We start from the raw sequence: 17,929 nt of genomic DNA, 5'->3' as shown, positions 1-17,929 counted from the left end.
GTCACGTTCCTGACCTGTTGTCTGTTATTTTTGTATGTGTTTAGTTGGTCAGGGCGTGAGTTGGGGTGGGAATTCTATGTTTTGTGTTTCTATGTTTAGGCCATTGGTAATTAGCCTTATATGGTTCTCAATCAGAGACAGGTGTTTGACGTTTCCTCTGATTGGGAACCATATAAAGGTAGGGTGTTCACACTGTTTGTTTGTGGGTGGTTGTCTTCCGTGTCTGTATTGTATGTTCGTACCACACGGGACTGTAGCGTTTTGTTTGTAGTCTATACCTGTTCGTGCGTTCTTCGTGTTATATGTAAGTTCTCTATTTCAGGTCTGTCTTCGTTCGTTTTGTTATTTTGTAATTATTCCAAGTGTTGTTTCCTGTTCGTCTTCGTGGTTTAATAAATTCATTATGTTCTCAAAACCCACTGCATTTTGGTCTGATCCCTACTCCTCCTCTTCGGACGAAGAGGAGGAAAGCAAGCGTTACATGGTGGAACGATCAAGAAGTTTGGAAAGAAGGGATTTGGCATTTGAAGACCATGCACTCATATGTTGCTGAATCACAGCCCTCTGTGAAATCGAACCCCCCTCCGTCTCTCTCCCTCAGTTTTTTTCTTTCATTTCGATCAATTGTAAAAAGAGGAAAAACATGAAATGACCTTTTTGAATTATAATTTCCAGTGTGGTCTTGTAAACAATAAAGTATTGTAACTACTGCAGGATTTTCCCTCCATCATCTTTATTTGAGATTGTGTCAAGATACACATCAGTATTAGATCAGTAGCTACACTAGACATACAAATATGATATACAGTACTAATATGACTAGTATTTTGGTAAGATTAAATCACAGATCAATGTAACTTTTCCTAAGCTTAACCATCCGAATCTTCAGCACCAGTATCTCTAAATTCAGCTTCTCTGGTTGGATAAGGCTTCTTCTCCAGCTCCATCACCTCTTCCCTCACTTCCTCTGCCCTCCTGTCCATGTTACAGGGTTCTATTTCCCAGTCGCAGAGCCTGAAAATCAGATTTGTTTTGTTATATCTACAATTATGTTTCTGTGTCGGGTGAAATGTGCATCTGTGTATGAAGTGATATGTGAATGTGTGTATGAAGTGATATGTGAATGTGTGTGTGAAGTGATATGTGAATGTGTGTATGAAGTGATATGTGAATGTGTGTATGAAGTGATATGTGAATGTGTGTATGAAGTGATATGTGAATGTGTGTATGAAGTGATATGTGAATGTGTGTATGAAGTGATATGTGAATGTGTGTATGAAGTGATATGTGAATGTGTGTATGAAGTGATATGTGAATGTGTGTGTGGAATGATTTGTCTGTAAAGATGATGCTGTTTACTTTTGATGTCTTTACCCCGTTTTGACAATTTTCTTCAAGAGGAAAGTTTGGGAGATTCAGAATAATGATGCTGCTTACTCTGTTCTGTTGGTGTTTTTGGTTTCAGCTCTACCTCCACAGGGTAATGGTCGCTCACCTTCAGGGCCTAATAAAGCATAGTAGTTAGATGTTGACACATGAGCCAGAGGGCTCAACTTTGACATGTACTGTATTTCTAGGACAGGTTGTCACAATGTAGGCTACTAACATGTTCATTTCATCTACTTATAATATTGTAATCAAACCATCTACCAGGATGGAATTAGTCTGTAACCTGCCTACTTACATCTTCTTCAGAAAGCCCATATGCAATCTGGAAGTTGAATGGTTTGGCAGAGTTTGGCACGATGGCGTCAACCATGTCATCCCCGTAGATCACAATCCTAGATGTTGATCAGAAAAGGAAGTCAGCAGTCATTCCATATTACACACAAGTAAATGAGTTTTATAATAGCTCTTATGACAGCTCTTATGACATTTTAACCACCTTTCAACAATACCAAAGAAATGTACAATTAACTCCATAGGTGATTATCTGTTTCATACATGAGGCGTTCATTAATGAATTTCACAAATCACAGTGTGCCACCTGTCATAAGTGTTATCGTTGCCTGTGTTTGCTGTGGTATCCACGTCATCTTTAATCAGCCAGTGGAAATTTTTGTCACTGCGGATACGGATAGCTTTCATGCCCTTTTTAGAAAGGTAGGAACCGTCTGCATTGAAGTCACCTAGGATCATAACGTTCTGGTACAGAGAGAAACATTCAACAAAAAAGTTACTTTTCATCCAGAAAAAGGACACTGATTTTAGGAGAGCATACATAGTTATCTTGAAATCACCATGTGGCTGGTTTTGCATTTTACTTGTCAAAGGCTCATATATACAGTTTGGTGACAAGTGCACTTTCTAAACCCAAGGGAGGTGTTAAGCTCTGTCAATGGCTTAGCTCAGAGCTTACATCAGTCTTCCATTTCTTTGTCACTTCCAGGAAGACATCATAAAGCTCATCCAGCTCCTTCACTGAGTCATCAGGCTTGGTGTGCACTGGAATCAGTACCAAGTCCTCTAGCACTGAGAAACACAGAAAGAGATGAGAAATATATATTACAGCTGTTTATGAATGTGCTTTTACTCTCTGCTGCAATATCCAGCTGTCTGTCTGTTTGCCATTCACGTTCATATTATTTGCTAAATCAAATGCTTAATTCTAGCACTCCTGTGCCCCTTACCAGTGTTGAGACATTTGAAGCGGAGAATGTAAGGCTCCCTGGCGAAGGCGTCCACATCTCCAGCCTGGTTGTCCTCATATTGCCAGGAGCCAACCAAGTCCACCAAATCAGCCCTTTCAGAACAAACAGTGCAACACATTTAATAGCATTAGTCCTGCAATCAAAGTTTTTTTTTATCAGATCACAATGTGAAAAAATGAATGGCATCAGATAGAGGTTTATGAGGGTAAAGTTGACCATGGGTTTGAATTGTACCTGTACAGAAACATAAACTGCTCCTTGTATTTGTCTCTTCCCAGACGAGAGCTGATTTGCAGAGTGTATTGTTGCCTCTTATTGGCCCTGTAATGACACACCTGTAATGAGTGATACTTATCATGTAGGGCCAGGAGTTTCCCCAGTTGTATATTTTATAGCGTCACATGAGGGAAATCACTTGACTGACTTATTTAATTCCTCCAGGAACTTTTTCACTGAAGTACCTCTCTCATCCACCACCTCCAGAATCACTATGATGTCATAGCGAGACACAATCTGATAGGACGAAAGGAGAAAAAGTTCATTAGTTTATCTGTTTATATGTAGGATAACATCCTTGTTTTAGGATAGTTTGCCAAACGTTTATCTGAGGGAATTATAAGATCACAAATACAATCATATAGAGTTGAAGTCGGAAGTTTACATACACCTTAGCCAAATACATTTATTAAACTCTGTTTTTCACAATTCCTGACATTTAATCTGTCACGATCGTCTTGCGAAGAGAGTGAGGACCAAAATGCAGCGTGTGGAAAGTACATCTTCTTTATTAAAGAAAGAAGACGAAAACGACACGAACACTATACAACTAAACAAAACAACAAAACAGACGACCGTGAAGCTAATAAAACATAAGTGCTGACACTAAACACTTAGACATAGACAATTACCCACAAATGCATGATGCCCATGGCTGCCTTAAATATGGCTCCCAATCAGAGACAAATGAAAGACATCTGTCTCTGATTGAGAACCACTCAGGCAACCATAGACATACCTAGACACATTCACTCAACCATAGACATACCTAGAAACATTAACTCAACCATAGACATACCTAGAAACATTCACTCAACACAAACTCATACACTACACCCAACACCCCCTTTTCCATATAACCACCCAAAACGACAAAACACAAACATTCCCCATGTCACACCCTGACCTAACTAAAATAATAAAGAAAACAAAGAATACTAAGGCCAGGGCGTGACATAACCCCCCCCTTAAGGTGCGAACTCCGGGCGCACCAGCATAAAGTCTAAGGGAGGGTCTGGGTGGGCGTCTGTCCACGGTGGCGGCTCTGGCACTGGTCGTGGTCCCCACCCCACCATAGTCACTACCCGCTTTCGTAGCCTCCTCCAAATGGCCACCCTCCACATTAACCCCACTGGATTAAGGGGCAGCACCGGACTAAGGAGCAGCACCGGACTAAGGGGCAGCACCAGGATAAGGGGCAGCACCGGACTAAGGGGCAGCACCGGACTAAGGGGCAGCACCAGGATAAGGGGCAGCACCAGGATAAGGGGCAGCACCAGGATAAGGGGCAGCACCAGGATAAGGGGCAGCTCCGGACTGAGGGACGGCAGCTCCGGACTGAGGGACGGATCCTGGCTGGATGACGGCTCTGGCGGATCCTGGCTGGACGGCTCTGGCGGATCCTGGCTGGACGGCTCATGGCTGGCTGACGGATCTGGCTGCTCATGGCTGGCTGACGGATCTGGCTGCTCATGGCTGGCTGACGGATCTGGCTGCTCATGGCTGGCTGACGGATCTGGCTGCTCATGGCTGGCTGACGGATCTGGCTGCTCATGGCTGGCTGACGGATCTGGCTGCTCATGGCTGGCTGACGGATCTGGCTGCTCATGGCTGGCTGACGGCTCTGGCTGCTCATGTCTGGTTGGCGGCTCTGGCAGATCCTGTCTGGTTGGCGGCTCTGGCAGATCCTGTCTGGTTGGCGGCTCTGGCAGATCCTGTCTGGTTGGCGGCTCTGGCAGATCCTGTCTGGTTGGCGGCTCTGGCAGATCCTGTCTGGTTGGCGGCTCTGGCAGATCCTGACTGACGAATGGCTCTAGCGGCTCCTGACTGACTAACGGCTCTGACGGCTCGGGACAGACGGGCGGCTCTAATGGCTCGGGACAGACGGATGGCTCAGACGGCACTGGGCAGACGGATGGCTCAGATGGCGCTGGGGAGACGGATGGCTCAGATGACGCTGGGGAGACGGATGGCTCAGATGGCGCTGGGGAGACGGATGGCTCAGATGGCGCTGGGGAGACGGATGGCTCAGATGGCGCTGGGGAGACGGATGGCTCAGATGGCGCTGGGGAGACGGATGGCTCTGGCCGGATGAGGCGCACTGTAGGCCTAGTGCGTGGTGCCGGAACTGGAGGCACCGGGCTAAGGACACGCACCTTCAGGCTAGTGCGGGGAGAAGGAACAGGGCATACTGGACCCTGGGGACGCACATTAGGCCTAGTGCGTGGTGCCGGCACTGGTGGTACCGGGCTGGGGACACGCATCTCAGGGCTAGTGCGGGGAGCAGCAACAGGATGCACAGGACTCTGGAGACGCACAGGAGGCTTGGTGCGTGGTGCCGGAATTGGTGGTACCGGGCTGGAGACACGCACCATAGGGCGAGTGCGTGGAGGAGGAACAGGGCTCTGGAGACACACTGGAAGCCTGTTGCGTGGTGTAGGCACTGGTGGAACTGGACTGGGGCGGGGAGGTGGCGCCGGAAATACCGGACCGTGCAGGCGTACTGGTTCCCTTGAACACCGAGCCTGCCCAACCTTACCTAGTTGAATGCTCCCCGTCGCCCGACCAGTGCGGGGAGGTGGAATAACCCGCACCGGGCTATGTAGGCGAACCGGGGACACCATGCGTAAGGCTGGTGCCATGTATGCCGGCCCGAGGAGACGCACTGGAGACCAGACGCGTTGAGCCGGCATCATGGCACCTGGCTCAATGCCCAATCTAGCCCTACCAGTGCGGGGAGGTGGAATAACCCGCACCGGGCTATGAACACGTACAGGAGACACCGTGCGCTCTACTGCGTAACACGGTGTTCGCCGTACTCCCGCTCTCCACGGTTAGCCTGTGAAGTGGGCGCAGGTCTCCTACCTGCCCTCGGCCCACTACCTCTAAGCCCCCCCCCAAGAAATTTTTTGGGCTGACTCACAGGCTTCCTACCGCGTCGTCGTGCTGCCTCCATTCGCAGGTATCCCTCCTCGCACTGCGCCAGAGAATCCCAGGCGGGCTCCGGCACTCACCCTGGGTCGATCGCCCACCTGTCGATCTCCTCCCACGTTGTGTAGTCCAGATTACGCTCCCATTGCCATTCCTCCTTGCGCTGCTCCTGTTGTCGCTTATCACGCTGCTTGATCCCGCATTGGTGGGTAATTCTGTCACGATCGTCTTGCGAAGAGAGTGAGGACCAAAATGCAGCGTGTGGAAAGTACAGCTTCTTTATTAAAGAAAGAAGACGAAAATGACACGAACACTATACAACTAAACAAAACAACAAAACAGACGACCGTGAAGCTAATAAAACATAAGTGCTGACACTAAACACTTAGACATAGACAATTACCCACAAATGCATGATGCCCATGGCTGCCTTAAATATGGCTCCCAATCAGAGACAAATGAAAGACATCTGTCTCTGATTGAGAACCACTCAGGCAACCATAGACATACCTAGACACATTCACTCAACCATAGACATACCTAGAAACATTAACTCAACCATAGACATACCTAGAAACATTCACTCAACACAAACTCATACACTACACCCAACACCCCCTTTTCCATATAACCACCCAAAACGACAAAACACAAACATTCCCCATGTCACACCCTGACCTAACTAAAATAATAAAGAAAACAAAGAATACTAAGGCCAGGGCGTGACATAATCAGAGTAAAAATGCACTGTCTTAGGTCAGTTTGGATCTCCACTTTATTTTAAGAATGTGAAATGTCAGAATAGTAGTTGAGAGAATGATTTATTTCAGCTTTCATTTCTTTCATCACATTCCCAGCAGGTCCAGAAGTTTACATACACACAATTAGTATTTGGTAGCATTGCCTTTACATTGTTTAACTTGCGTCAATTGTTTTGGGTAGCCTTCCACAAGATTCCCACAATAAGTTGGGTGAATTTTGTCCCATTCCTCCTGACATAGCTGGTGTAACTGAGTCAGGTTTGTAGGCCTCCTTGCTCGCACACGCTTTTTCAATTTTCCCACAAATTTTCTATAGGATTGAGGTGAAGGCTTTGTGATGGCCACTCCAATACCTTGACTTTGTTGTCCTTATGCCATTTTGCCCAAACTTTGGAAGTATGCTTGGGGTCATTGTCCATTTGGAAGACCCATTTGCGACCAAGCTTTAACTTCCTGACTGATGTCTTGAGATGTTGCTTCAATATATCCACATCATTTTCCTGCCTCATGATGCCATCTATTTTGTGAAGTGCACCAGTCCCTCCTGCAGCAAAGCACCCCCACAACATGATGCTGCCACCCCCGTGCTTCACGGTTGGGATGGTGTTCTTTGGCTTGCAAGCCTCCCCTTTTTCCTCCAAACATAACGATGGTCATTATGGCCAAACAGTTCTATTTTTGTTTCATCAGACCAGAGGACATTTCTCCAAAAAGTACGATCTTTGTCCCCATGTGCAGTTGCAAACCGTAGTCTGGCTTTTTTTTTATGGTGGTTTTTGAGCAGTGGCTTCTTCCTTGCTGAGTGGCCTTTCAGGTTATGTCGATATAGGACTCGTTTACTGTGGATATTGATACTTTTTTTTTTTCATCTTCACAAGATCCTTTGCTGTTGTTCTGGGATTGATTTGCACATTTCGCACCAAAGTACGTTCATCTCTAGGAGACAGAACGCGTCTCCTTCCTGAACGTTATGATGGCTGCGTGGTCCCATGGTGTTTATACTTGCGTACTATTGTTTGTACAGATGAATGTGGTACCTTCAGGCATTTGGAAATTGCTCCCAAGGATGAACCAGACTTGTGGAGGTCTCCATTTTTTTTCTGAGCTCCTGGCTGATTTCTTTTCATTTTCCCATGATGTCAAGCAAAGAGGCACTGAGTTTGAAAGCAGGCCTTGAAATACATCCACAGGTACACCTCCAATTGACTCAAATTATGTCAATTAGCCGATCAGAAGCTTCTAAAGCCATGACATCATTTTCTGGAATTTTCCAAGCTGTTTAAAGGCACAGTCAACTTAGTGTATGTAAACTTCTGACCCACTAGAATTGTGATACAGTGAATTATAAGTGAAATAATCTGTCCGTAAACAATTGTTGGAAAAATTACTTGTGTCATGCACAGAGTAGATGTCCTAACCGACTTGCCAAAACTATAGTTTGTTAACAAGAAATTTGTGGAGGTGTTGAAAAATGAGTTTTAATGACTCCAACCTAAGTGTATGTAAACTTCCGACTTCAACTGTATCTGTACCTTCACAAGGGTAGCAAGGGTGCTTGGGTTTGATAGTTTACGCTTCCCAAATTTCTGGATGTTGAAAGATGCAACCTTCATGACTGCTGCTGGAAAAAGAGAAAAATAAAATCCATGTAAAACTATAATGAACTGCTAGTGGATCAAACAAGCAACGATTCCAGAGAAAGGATGTAATTACCTAAACCAAAACAAGTTTAATAGTCTACATGTGTTTATTGCCCTCTGTGTGGGTTTTATGATAATGCACAACAGCAATGGGTAACGTCTGCTTCCAACTCACACTCTCATTCACATAGATCCCCTGAACGCAGCTCACTTTCCAGCCCACTTTCCAGCTCACACTCTCAACCACATAGATCCCCTGAACGCAGCTCACTCTCCAGCCCACTTTCCAGCTCACACTCTCATTCACATAGATCCCCTGAACGCAGCTCACTCTCTAGCCCACTTTCCAACTCACACACTCAAACACCTAGATCCCCTGAACGCAGCTCACTCTCCAGATCCCAATCACGTGAATTCTGATCACCTGTTCACACACCTGTAGGTCATTTACACACACTATTTAGTTAATTCTTTGCACCCATCACTGTGAGGTATTGTTTGTTTTGATACACATTCTATTCGGAGCGCTATTTAGGTCCATATTAGTCCTCCCGTGTGTCATAGTTTTTGGCCATCCTCACTAACGACGCCTTTTTGCCTATTCATTTACATTTACATTTAAGTCATTTAGCAGACGCTCTTATCCAGAGCGACTTATAAATTAATCCCTGCCTGTACTTTTGCCTATCAGATTTCCTGTTTTCAACCTCTTTCCTGATCTCGCGGACTACGTTATTAGCCTTTTCCCTTTTGGAGTCCCTGTGTCCCTTTTTGGAGTACCTTCTGCCTGCCCCTGGACCTGGGACCCAGCCACATGCTTCCTCCTGTGGTTCTTTACAATAAACACCTGCTGCGCCCTGCACTTGAAACCAGGACTCTGTCTCCCATCATATTCATTACACAATGTCTCATAAATGGCTCAACACAAGGAAAACATGCATCAGGACATACATTACGATATACTCAGTCCATCTGTCTAGATTCTTGTTAAAATTCCTGATGCAAAGGTAGTGTTTCCATTGGCATGGTCACATGATGAAACTATTTTAGTGAAAGGGTTGGAAAGCATGTCTCTTAGTACACTTATTTAGAACCTTTAAAAAAGGGTTCTTCGGCTTGACCCTGTAGAACCCTTTATGGCTCCAGAACCTTTTCACCCAACAAAGAACCCTTTTAAAGCCCTTTATTCTGTAGAGAAGGTCCCTGTAAATAGAACTCTTTCTAAGAGGGCAGTCATGCACCTTGTTCTGTGGCCCTGTGAGATCCATAACAACCCTCCATTATCTTCAATGGCAGAAGATCTCCTCATGGTGTGAAACAACATGACTATTACAGAGCTACACGTGAATCTGCTAGAGAACATAATAGTAGTTTACAAACTATGTAATATGACGGTCATTACATTGTACATTTAATACTGAAAATCTCATTTGGACCTGAGTCTCCTTCAAAAAATGAATTAATTATATCAATGGATTAAGCTAAAATATCCCTTCATTGTGTTAAAGGTCCTCTGTTTGATATCCAGAGTACTTGTCATATCAGCGGTCACTCCTGGTTGGGTGGAGGTGAAACCAGTTGATCAAGGTAGGATGGAGCTGGATAAACTGGAGCTGAGGAGTTCAAATTCCAATGCTTCAAGATGAGTTGATCTACTGACAACAGAATGGAGGGCTATTTCCCTATGGAACACGACATCACAGCTCCACAGTCTGTGGTTACAACTCTAATACAGTAATAAAACTGTGAGCCAGCAGTTGTACCATTATTTAAATGTATCCTTTATTTAACCAGGAAGTGCTGTCAGATGAGAATGTATTGTTGAGGGAGACCTGGCAAAAGCAGCATTTCCGTACAGTACTTTCAACAAAGTCTTCAGAGCTATAGGCTTAGTCACTCCAGATGTGTAATTCCTCACCAGATGTGAAATTCCTAGTTGTGAGGAATTCCACCAAGCAGGACAGCCTACGGACTAGGAGTAGGTTACTGTAGCAACAGCGTGTGACTGATTCTAACTTCTCTTTGTTGTGCAATAAACATGATTTCTTCTCACAGAACAGTAGTTCTGGATGACTGGCTGGAACAGAATTATGAATTCAATGTCATGTAGGTAGCATGCAAAAACAATCCAGCATATTTCAGGCAAATTATACCACTAGAGTTGTAAAAGGATGTAACATGATCTCTGTTGACAAGCTCCAACATGCTCAGACATTACCTGTGGTATATTGTGTGGGAAGGGGCTTACAGGAATGTTCTATCTGGTTTCTCTCACTGACAAACTTGCAAAAACAAATTATATATTTTACCATCAGTTCAAATACTTCCAAATCCTACTAGCACAATAATAACAGAAGGCTTTCCCAACTCCAGTCCTCCAGTACCCCAACAGTGGTTCCCAACTCCAGTCCTCCAGTACCCCAACAGTGGTTCCCAACTCCAGTCCTCCAGTACCCCAACAGTGGTTCCCAACTCCAGTCCTCCAGTACCCCCAACAGTGGTTCCCAACTCCAGTCCTCCAGTACCCCCAACAGTGTTTCCCAACTCCAGTCCTCCAGTACCCCAACAGTGGTTCCCAACTCCAGTCCTCCAGTACCCCCAACAGTGGTTCCCAACTCCAGTCCTCCAGTACCCCCAACAGTGTTTCCCAACTCCAGTCCTCCAGTACCCCAACAGTGGTTCCCAACTCCAGTCCTCCAGTACCCCCAACAGTGGTTCCCAACTCCAGTCCTCCAGTACCCCCAACAGTGTTTCCCAACTCCAGTCCTCCAGTACCCCCAACAGTGTTTCCCAACTCCAGTCCTCCAGTACCCCCAACAGTGGTTCCCAACTCCAGTCCTCCAGTACCCCCAACAGTGGTTCCCAACTCCAGTCCTCCAGTACCCCCAACACTGGTTCCCAACTCCAGTCCTCCAGTACCCCCAACAGTGTTTCCCAACTCCAGTCCTCCAGTACCCCCAACAGTGGTTCCCAACTCCAGTCCTCCAGTACCCCCAACAGTGTGCATTTGTATTGTAGCCCTGGACAAGATCACGTGATTCAACTTGTCAACTAATCATCAAGTTCTCAATGAATTAAATCAGCTATGTTTGTCCTGGACTACAACAAAAAGGTGTGCTGTTGGGGCTACTGGAAGACTGGAGTTGGTAAACACTGATTTAGAGAGGATTATCTCTGTAGAATTGGCTACATTTCCAACATTTCACAATTCCCTAGTCTTTTTTTGCAAACCAAAACAAGAATCAAGGTAATCATTGAAAACATTCCAAGTATTTAAAATAGTTTGTGCAAATTAAGGAATTCCTAATATATGTAAATTCCAGTTTGACTTCACTTACCTGAAGGGATGATAGCCTGTATGATGCTGTGGTGCAGTACAACATGTGGTATCTTGTTTATCAATGAACAACTGTAACTTTCTGGGGCTTGGCCTTCTTATAGAGATCACCTGATTGGCTGAAACTGGTTGGTTGGGAGGACCTATAGACTGGCCCCAGCTGAACCAGTCAGTACAGGATAACCATAACATCAACACTCAACACTCTCTCCAGTCTTCATTGCACACCACAACATTCCTGCCCACACGCTTATCTCTGAGATCCCCCACAACAACATCTGGAAGTGGCTAAGCTTTCTCTTGGAGGATATAGAAGTATTTTAAACTGGGTAGTTCGAGCCCTGGATGTTGATAGGCTGAGACAATATAACACAGGTATTACGCAAAAATACTTGTTTACTGTTCTATTTACGTTAGTAACCTGTTTATAATAGCAATAAGGCACCTCAGGGATTTGTGATATATCATATCAAATTAAAAATCTAATTGTATTTGTCACATGCTTCGTAGACAACAGGTGTAGACTACCAGTGAAATGCTTACTTACGGGTCCATTTCCAACAATGCAGAGTTAAAGATGAGATATGAAATAGAAATAGTGACACAATGAATAAAGATTAAAAATAACAAGTAGAAATAACATGGCTATATATAGGGAGTAGAAAATAACATGGCTATATATAGGGAGTAGAAAATAACATGGCTATATATAGGGAGTAGAAAATAACATGGCTATATACAGGGAGTAGAAAATAACATGGCTATATACAGGGAGTAGAAAATAACATGGCTATATACAGGGAGTAGAAAATAACATGGCTATATACAGGGAGCAGAAAATAACATGGCTATATACAGGGAGTAGAAATAACATGGCTATACATAGGGAATAGAAAATAACATGGCTATATACAGGGAATAGAAAATAACATGGCTATATACAGGGAGTAGAAAATAACATGGCAATATATAGGGAGTAGAAAATAACATGGCTATATACAGGGAGTAGAAAATAACATGGCTATATACAGGGAGTAGAAATAACATGGCTATACATAGGGAGTAGAAAATAACATGGCAATATATAGGGAATAGAAAATAACATGGCTATATACAGGGAGTAGAAAATAACATGGCTATATACAGGGAGTAGAAAATAACATGGCTATATATAGGGAGTAGAAATAACATGGCTATATATAGGGAGTAGAAATAACATGGCTATACATAGGGAATAGAAAATAACATGGCTATATATAGGGAGTAGAAATAACATGGCTATATATAGGGAGTAGAAAATAACATGGCTATATTGTAACGGCTTTCTTCCTGGGGTGAAGGAGAGGACCAAAATGCAGCGCGGCTAGTGTTCAACATGATTTAATAAAGAAGAGACAATAACGTGAACACTATACAAAATACAAAATAACAAATGTGAAAACCGAGACAGTCCTATCTGGTGCAGAACACAAAGACAGAAGACAACCACCCACAATCCCCAACACAAAACAAGCCACCTATATATGATTCTCAATCAGGGACAACGATTGACAGCTGCCTCTGATTGAGAACCATATTAGGCTGAACACAGAAACAGACAAACTAGACACACAACATAGAATGCCCACCCAGCTCACGTCCTGACCAACACTAAAACAAGCAACACACATAAGAACTATGGTCAGGACGTGACATATATATAGGGAGTAGAAAATAACATGGCTATATATAGGGAGTAGAAAATAACATGGCTATATATAGGGAGTAGAAAATAACATGGCTATATATAGGGAGTAGAAATAACATGGCTATATATAGGGAGTAGCAGTATCAAGTCGATGTGCAGGGGTACGAGGTAATTGAGGTAGATACAGTGCTAGTCAAAAGTTTGGACACACCTACTCATAGAAATTCGACCATGAATGCTTGATTCACGCAGTCCCCTCTGAACAGTTGATGTTGAGATGTGTCTGTTACTTGAACTCTGTGGAGCATTTATTTGAGCTGCAATTTCTGCAGTGCCGTTAACTCTAATGAACTTATCTTCTGCAGCAGAGGTAACTCTGGGTCTTCCTATCCTGTGGCGGTCCTCATGAGAGACAGTTTTATCATAGAGCTTGATGGTTATTGCGACTGCACTTGAAGAAACGTTCAAAGTTCTTGAATTTTTCCGGAGTGACTGACCTTCATGTGTTAAAGTAATGACGGTCTGTCGTTTCTCTTTGCTTATTTGAGCTGTTCTTGCCATAATATGGACTTGGCCTTTTACCAAATAGGGCTATTTTCTGTATACCAATCCTATCTTGTCACAAGACAACTGATTGGCTCAAACACATTAAGAAGGAAAGAAATTCCACATATTAACAAGGCTCACCTGTTAATTGAAATGCATTCCAGGTGACTACCCCATGAAGCTGGTTGAGAGAATGCCAAGGTTGTGTCATCAAGGAAAAGGGTGGCTACATTGAAGAATCTCAAATACAAAATATATTTTGATTTGTTTAACACTTTTTTGGTTACTACATGATTCCATATGTGTTATTTCATAGTTGTGATGTCTTCACTATTATTCTACAATGTAGGAAATAGTAAAAATAAAGAAAAACCCTGGATTGAGTAGGTGTGTCCAAACTTTTGACTGGTGCTGTATTTAGCATGGTTTATCAATGTCTAGATTTTTCCCTTTTTTTCAGCTGGTGGAACAATCAAGAAGTCTGGAAAGAAGGGATTTGGCATTTGAAGACCATGCACTCATATGTTGCTGAATCACAGCCCTCTGTGAAATCCAGCCCCCCTCCGTCTCTCTCCCTCAGTTTTTTTATTTCATTTCGATCAATTGTAAAAAGAGGAAAAACACGAAAGGACCTTTTTGAAATATAAATTCCAGTGTGGTCTTGTAAATAATAAAGTATTGTAACTACTGCAGGATTTTCCCTCCATCATCTTTATTTGAGATTCTGTCAAGATACACATCAGTATTAGATCAGTAGCTACACTAGACATACAAATATGATATACAGTACTAATATGACTAGTATTTTGGTAAGATTTAATCACAAATCAATGTAACTTTTCCTAAGCTTAACCATCCGAATCTTCAGCACCAGTATCTCTAAATTCAGCTTCTCTGGTTGGATAAGGCTTCTTCTCCAGCTCCATCACCTCTTCACTCACTTCCTCTGTCCTCCTGTCCATGTTACAGGGTTCTATTTCCCAGTCGCAGAGCCTGAAAATCAGATTTGTTTTGTTATATCTACAATTATGTTTCTGTGTCGGGTGAAATGTGCATCTGTGTATGAAGTGATATGTGAATGTGTGTATGAAGTGATATGTGAATGTGTGTGTGGAATGATTTGTGCATCTGTGTGTGGAATGATTTGTGCATCTGTGTATGAAGTGATATGTGAATGTGTGTATGAAGTGATATGTGAATGTGTGTATGAAGTGATATGTGAATGTGTGTATGAAGTGATATGTGAATGTGTGTATGAAGTGATATGTGAATGTGTGTATGAAGTGATATGTGAATGTGTGTATGAAGTGATATGTGAATGTGTGTATGAAGTGATATGTGAATGTGTGTGTGGAATGATTTGTCTGTAAAGATGATGCTGTTTAGTTTTGATGTCTTTACCCCGTTTTGACAATTTTCTTCAAGAGGAAAGTTTGGGAGATTCAGAATAATGATGCTGCTTACTCTGTTCTGTTGGTGTTTTTGGTTTCAGCTCTACCTCCACAGGGTAATGGTCGCTCACCTTCAGGGCCTAATAAAGCATAGTAGTTAGATGTTGACACATGAGCCAGAGGGCTCAACTTTGACATGTACTGTATTTCTAGGACAGGTTGTCACAATGTAGGCTACTAACATGTTCATTTCATCTACTTATAATATTGTAATCAAACCATCTACCAGGATGGAATTAGTCTGTAACCTGCCTACTTACATCTTCTTCAGAAAGCCCATATGCAATCTGGAAGTTGAATGGTTTGGCAGAGTTTGGCACGATGGCGTCAACCATGTCATCCCCGTAGATCACAATCCTAGATGTTGATCAGAAAAGGAAGTCAGCAGTCATTCCATATTACACACAAGTAAATGAGTTTTATAATAGCTCTTATGACAGCTCTTATGACATTTTACCACCTTTCAACAATACCAAAGAAATGTACAATTAACTCCATAGGTGATTATCTGTTTCATACATGAGGCGTTCATTAATGAATTTCACAAATCACAGTGTGCCACCTGTCATAAGTGTTATCGTTGCCTGTGTTTGCTGTGGTATCCACGTCATCTTTAATCAGCCAGTGGAAATTTTTGTCACTGCGGATACGGATAGCTTTCATGCCCTTTTTAGAAAGGTAGGAACCGTCTGCATTGAAGTCACCTAGGATCATAACGTTCTGGTACAGAGAGAAACATTCAACAAAAAAGTTACTTTTCATCCAGAAAAAGGACACTGATTTTAGGAGAGCATACATAGTTATCTTGAAATCACCATGTGGCTGGTTTTGCATTTTACTTGTCAAAGGCTCATATATACAGTTTGGTGACAAGTGCACTTTCTAAACCCAAGGGAGGTGTTAAGCTCTGTCAATGGCTTAGCTCAGAGCTTACATCAGTCTTCCATTTCTTTGTCACTTCCAGGAAGACATCATAAAGCTCATCCAGCTCCTTCACTGAGTCATCAGGCTTGGTGTGCACTGGAATCAGTACCAAGTCCTCTAGCACTGAGAAACACAGGAAGAGATGAGAAATATATATTACAGCTGTTTATAAATGGGCTGTTATTCTCTGCTGCAATATCCAGCTGTCTCTCTGTGTGCCATTCACGTTCATATTATTTGCTAAATCAAATGCCATATGGATGGATCATGTTTAATTCTAGCACTCCTGTGCCCCTTACCAGTGTTGAGACATTTGAAGCGGAGAATGTAAGGCTCCCTGGCGAAGGCGTCCACATCTCCAGCCTGGTTGTCCTCATATTGCCAGGAGCCAACCAAGTCCACCAAATCAGCCCTTTCAGAACAAATAATACAACACGTTTAATAGCATTAGTCCTGCATTATGTATATATTTTTCATCAGATCACAATGAAAAAAATGAATGGCATCAGATAGAGGTTTATGAGGGTAAAGTTGACCATGGGTTTGAATTGTACCTGTACAGAAACATAAACTGCTCCTTGTATTTGTCTCTTCCCAGACGAGAGCTGATTTGCAGAGTGTAGTGTTGCTTCTTATTAGCCCTGTAAAGACACACCTGTAATGAGTGATACTTTTCATGTAGGGCCAGGAGTTTCCCCAGTTGTATATTTTATAGCGACACATGAGGAAAATCACTTGACTGACTTATTTAATTCCTCCAGGAACTTTTTCACTGAAGTGCCTCTCGCATCCACCACCTCCAGAATCACTATGATATCATAGCGAGACACAATCTGATAGGACGAAAGGAAAAGGAGAAAAAGTACATTAGTATATCTGTTTACATGTAGGATAACATCCTTGTTTTGAGGATAGTTTGCCAAATGTTTCTCTGAGGGAATTATAAGATCACGAATACAATCATATAACTGTACCTTCACAAGGGTAGCAAGGGTGCTTGGGTTTGATAGCTTACGCTTCCCAAATTTCTGGACGTTGAAAGATGCAACCTTCATGACTGCTGCTGGAAAAAGAGAAAAATAAAATCCAATCCATGTAAAACTATAATGAACTGCTAGTGGATCAAACAAGCAACGATTCCAGAGAAAGGATGTAATTACCTAAACCAAAACAAGTTTAATAGTCTACATGTGTTTATCGCCCTCTGTGTGGGTTTTATGATAATGCACAACAGCAATGTCTCATAAATGGCTCAACACAAGGAAAACATGCATCAGGACATACATTACGATATACTCAGTCCATCTGGCTAGATTCTTGTTAAAATTCCCGATGCAAAGGTAGTGTTTCTATTGGCATGGTCACATGATGAAACTATTTTAGTGAAAGGGTTGGAAAGCATGTCTCTTAGTACACTTATTTAGAACCTTTAAAAAAGGGTTCTTCGGCTTGACCCTGTAGAACCCTTTATGGTTCCAGAACCTTTTCACCCAACAAAGAACCCTTTTAAAGCCCTTTATTCTGTAGAGAAGGTCCCTGTAAATAGAACTCTTTCTAAGAGGGCAGTCATGCACCTTGTTCTGTGGCCCTGTGAGATCCATAACAACCCTCCATTATCTTCAATGGCAGAAGATCTCCTCATGGTGTGATAAACATGACTATTACAGCGCTACACGTGATTCTGCTTGAGAACATAATAGTAGTTTACAAACTATGTAATATGAC

At 42.9% G+C, this 17,929-nt stretch overlaps 2 protein-coding genes across 3 annotated transcripts; both read right to left on the bottom strand.

Moving 5' to 3' along the window:
- Nucleotides 1-869: 869 nt before the first annotated feature.
- LOC120064661 (deoxyribonuclease gamma-like) lies at nt 870-8,232 on the bottom strand. Of its 2 annotated transcripts, none has more exons than XM_039015284.1 (9): nt 8,152-8,232; nt 3,076-3,164; nt 2,886-2,972; nt 2,631-2,743; nt 2,360-2,472; nt 1,988-2,145; nt 1,685-1,781; nt 1,431-1,504; nt 870-1,014 (listed from the first exon to the last, which is right to left on the bottom strand). In XM_039015284.1, the coding sequence occupies exons 1-9, from the start codon at nt 8,230-8,232 to the stop codon at nt 870-872; spliced, it is 957 nt and encodes a 318-aa protein (XP_038871212.1). The 2 variants fall into 2 exon arrangements, with proteins under 2 accessions (XP_038871212.1, XP_038871213.1); XM_039015285.1 differs by having other exon boundaries at nt 913-1,014; nt 1,438-1,504.
- Nucleotides 8,233-15,249: 7,017 nt separating this feature from the next.
- Nucleotides 15,250-17,259, bottom strand: LOC120064863 (deoxyribonuclease gamma-like). Its single transcript, XM_039015455.1, has 8 exons — nt 17,179-17,259; nt 16,949-17,037; nt 16,759-16,845; nt 16,504-16,616; nt 16,215-16,327; nt 15,843-16,000; nt 15,541-15,637; nt 15,250-15,360 (listed from the first exon to the last, which is right to left on the bottom strand). Exons 1-8 carry the CDS (start codon nt 17,257-17,259, stop codon nt 15,250-15,252), a joined length of 849 nt encoding a protein of 282 aa, XP_038871383.1.
- Between the last annotated feature and the right edge of the window lie 670 nt (nt 17,260-17,929).

The sequence above is a fragment of the Salvelinus namaycush genome, chromosome 20 (genome assembly GCF_016432855.1).
Source record: "Salvelinus namaycush isolate Seneca chromosome 20, SaNama_1.0, whole genome shotgun sequence".
Taxonomy (NCBI): Eukaryota; Metazoa; Chordata; class Actinopteri; order Salmoniformes; family Salmonidae; genus Salvelinus; species Salvelinus namaycush.
Note: the sequence above shows the minus strand (reverse complement) of the source record. Positions and strands in the feature narration are given on the sequence as shown.

Coding starts and splice junctions, on each gene's coding strand:
- LOC120064661 (XM_039015284.1), bottom strand. CDS start 8,232: ATGAAGGTTGCATCTTTCAACATCCAGAAATTTGGGAAGCGTAAACTA. Junction 3,165..8,151: donor CCCTTGCTACCCTTGTGAAG/GTACAGATACAG, acceptor TCGTCCTATCAG/ATTGTGTCTCGCTATGACAT. Junction 2,146..2,359: donor CAAAGAAATGGAAGACTGAT/GTAAGCTCTGAG, acceptor TCTCTGTACCAG/AACGTTATGATCCTAGGTGA.
- LOC120064863 (XM_039015455.1), bottom strand. CDS start 17,259: ATGAAGGTTGCATCTTTCAACGTCCAGAAATTTGGGAAGCGTAAGCTA. Junction 17,038..17,178: donor CCCTTGCTACCCTTGTGAAG/GTACAGTTATAT, acceptor TCGTCCTATCAG/ATTGTGTCTCGCTATGATAT. Junction 16,846..16,948: donor TTCCTGGAGGAATTAAATAA/GTCAGTCAAGTG, acceptor GTGTCTTTACAG/GGCTAATAAGAAGCAACACT.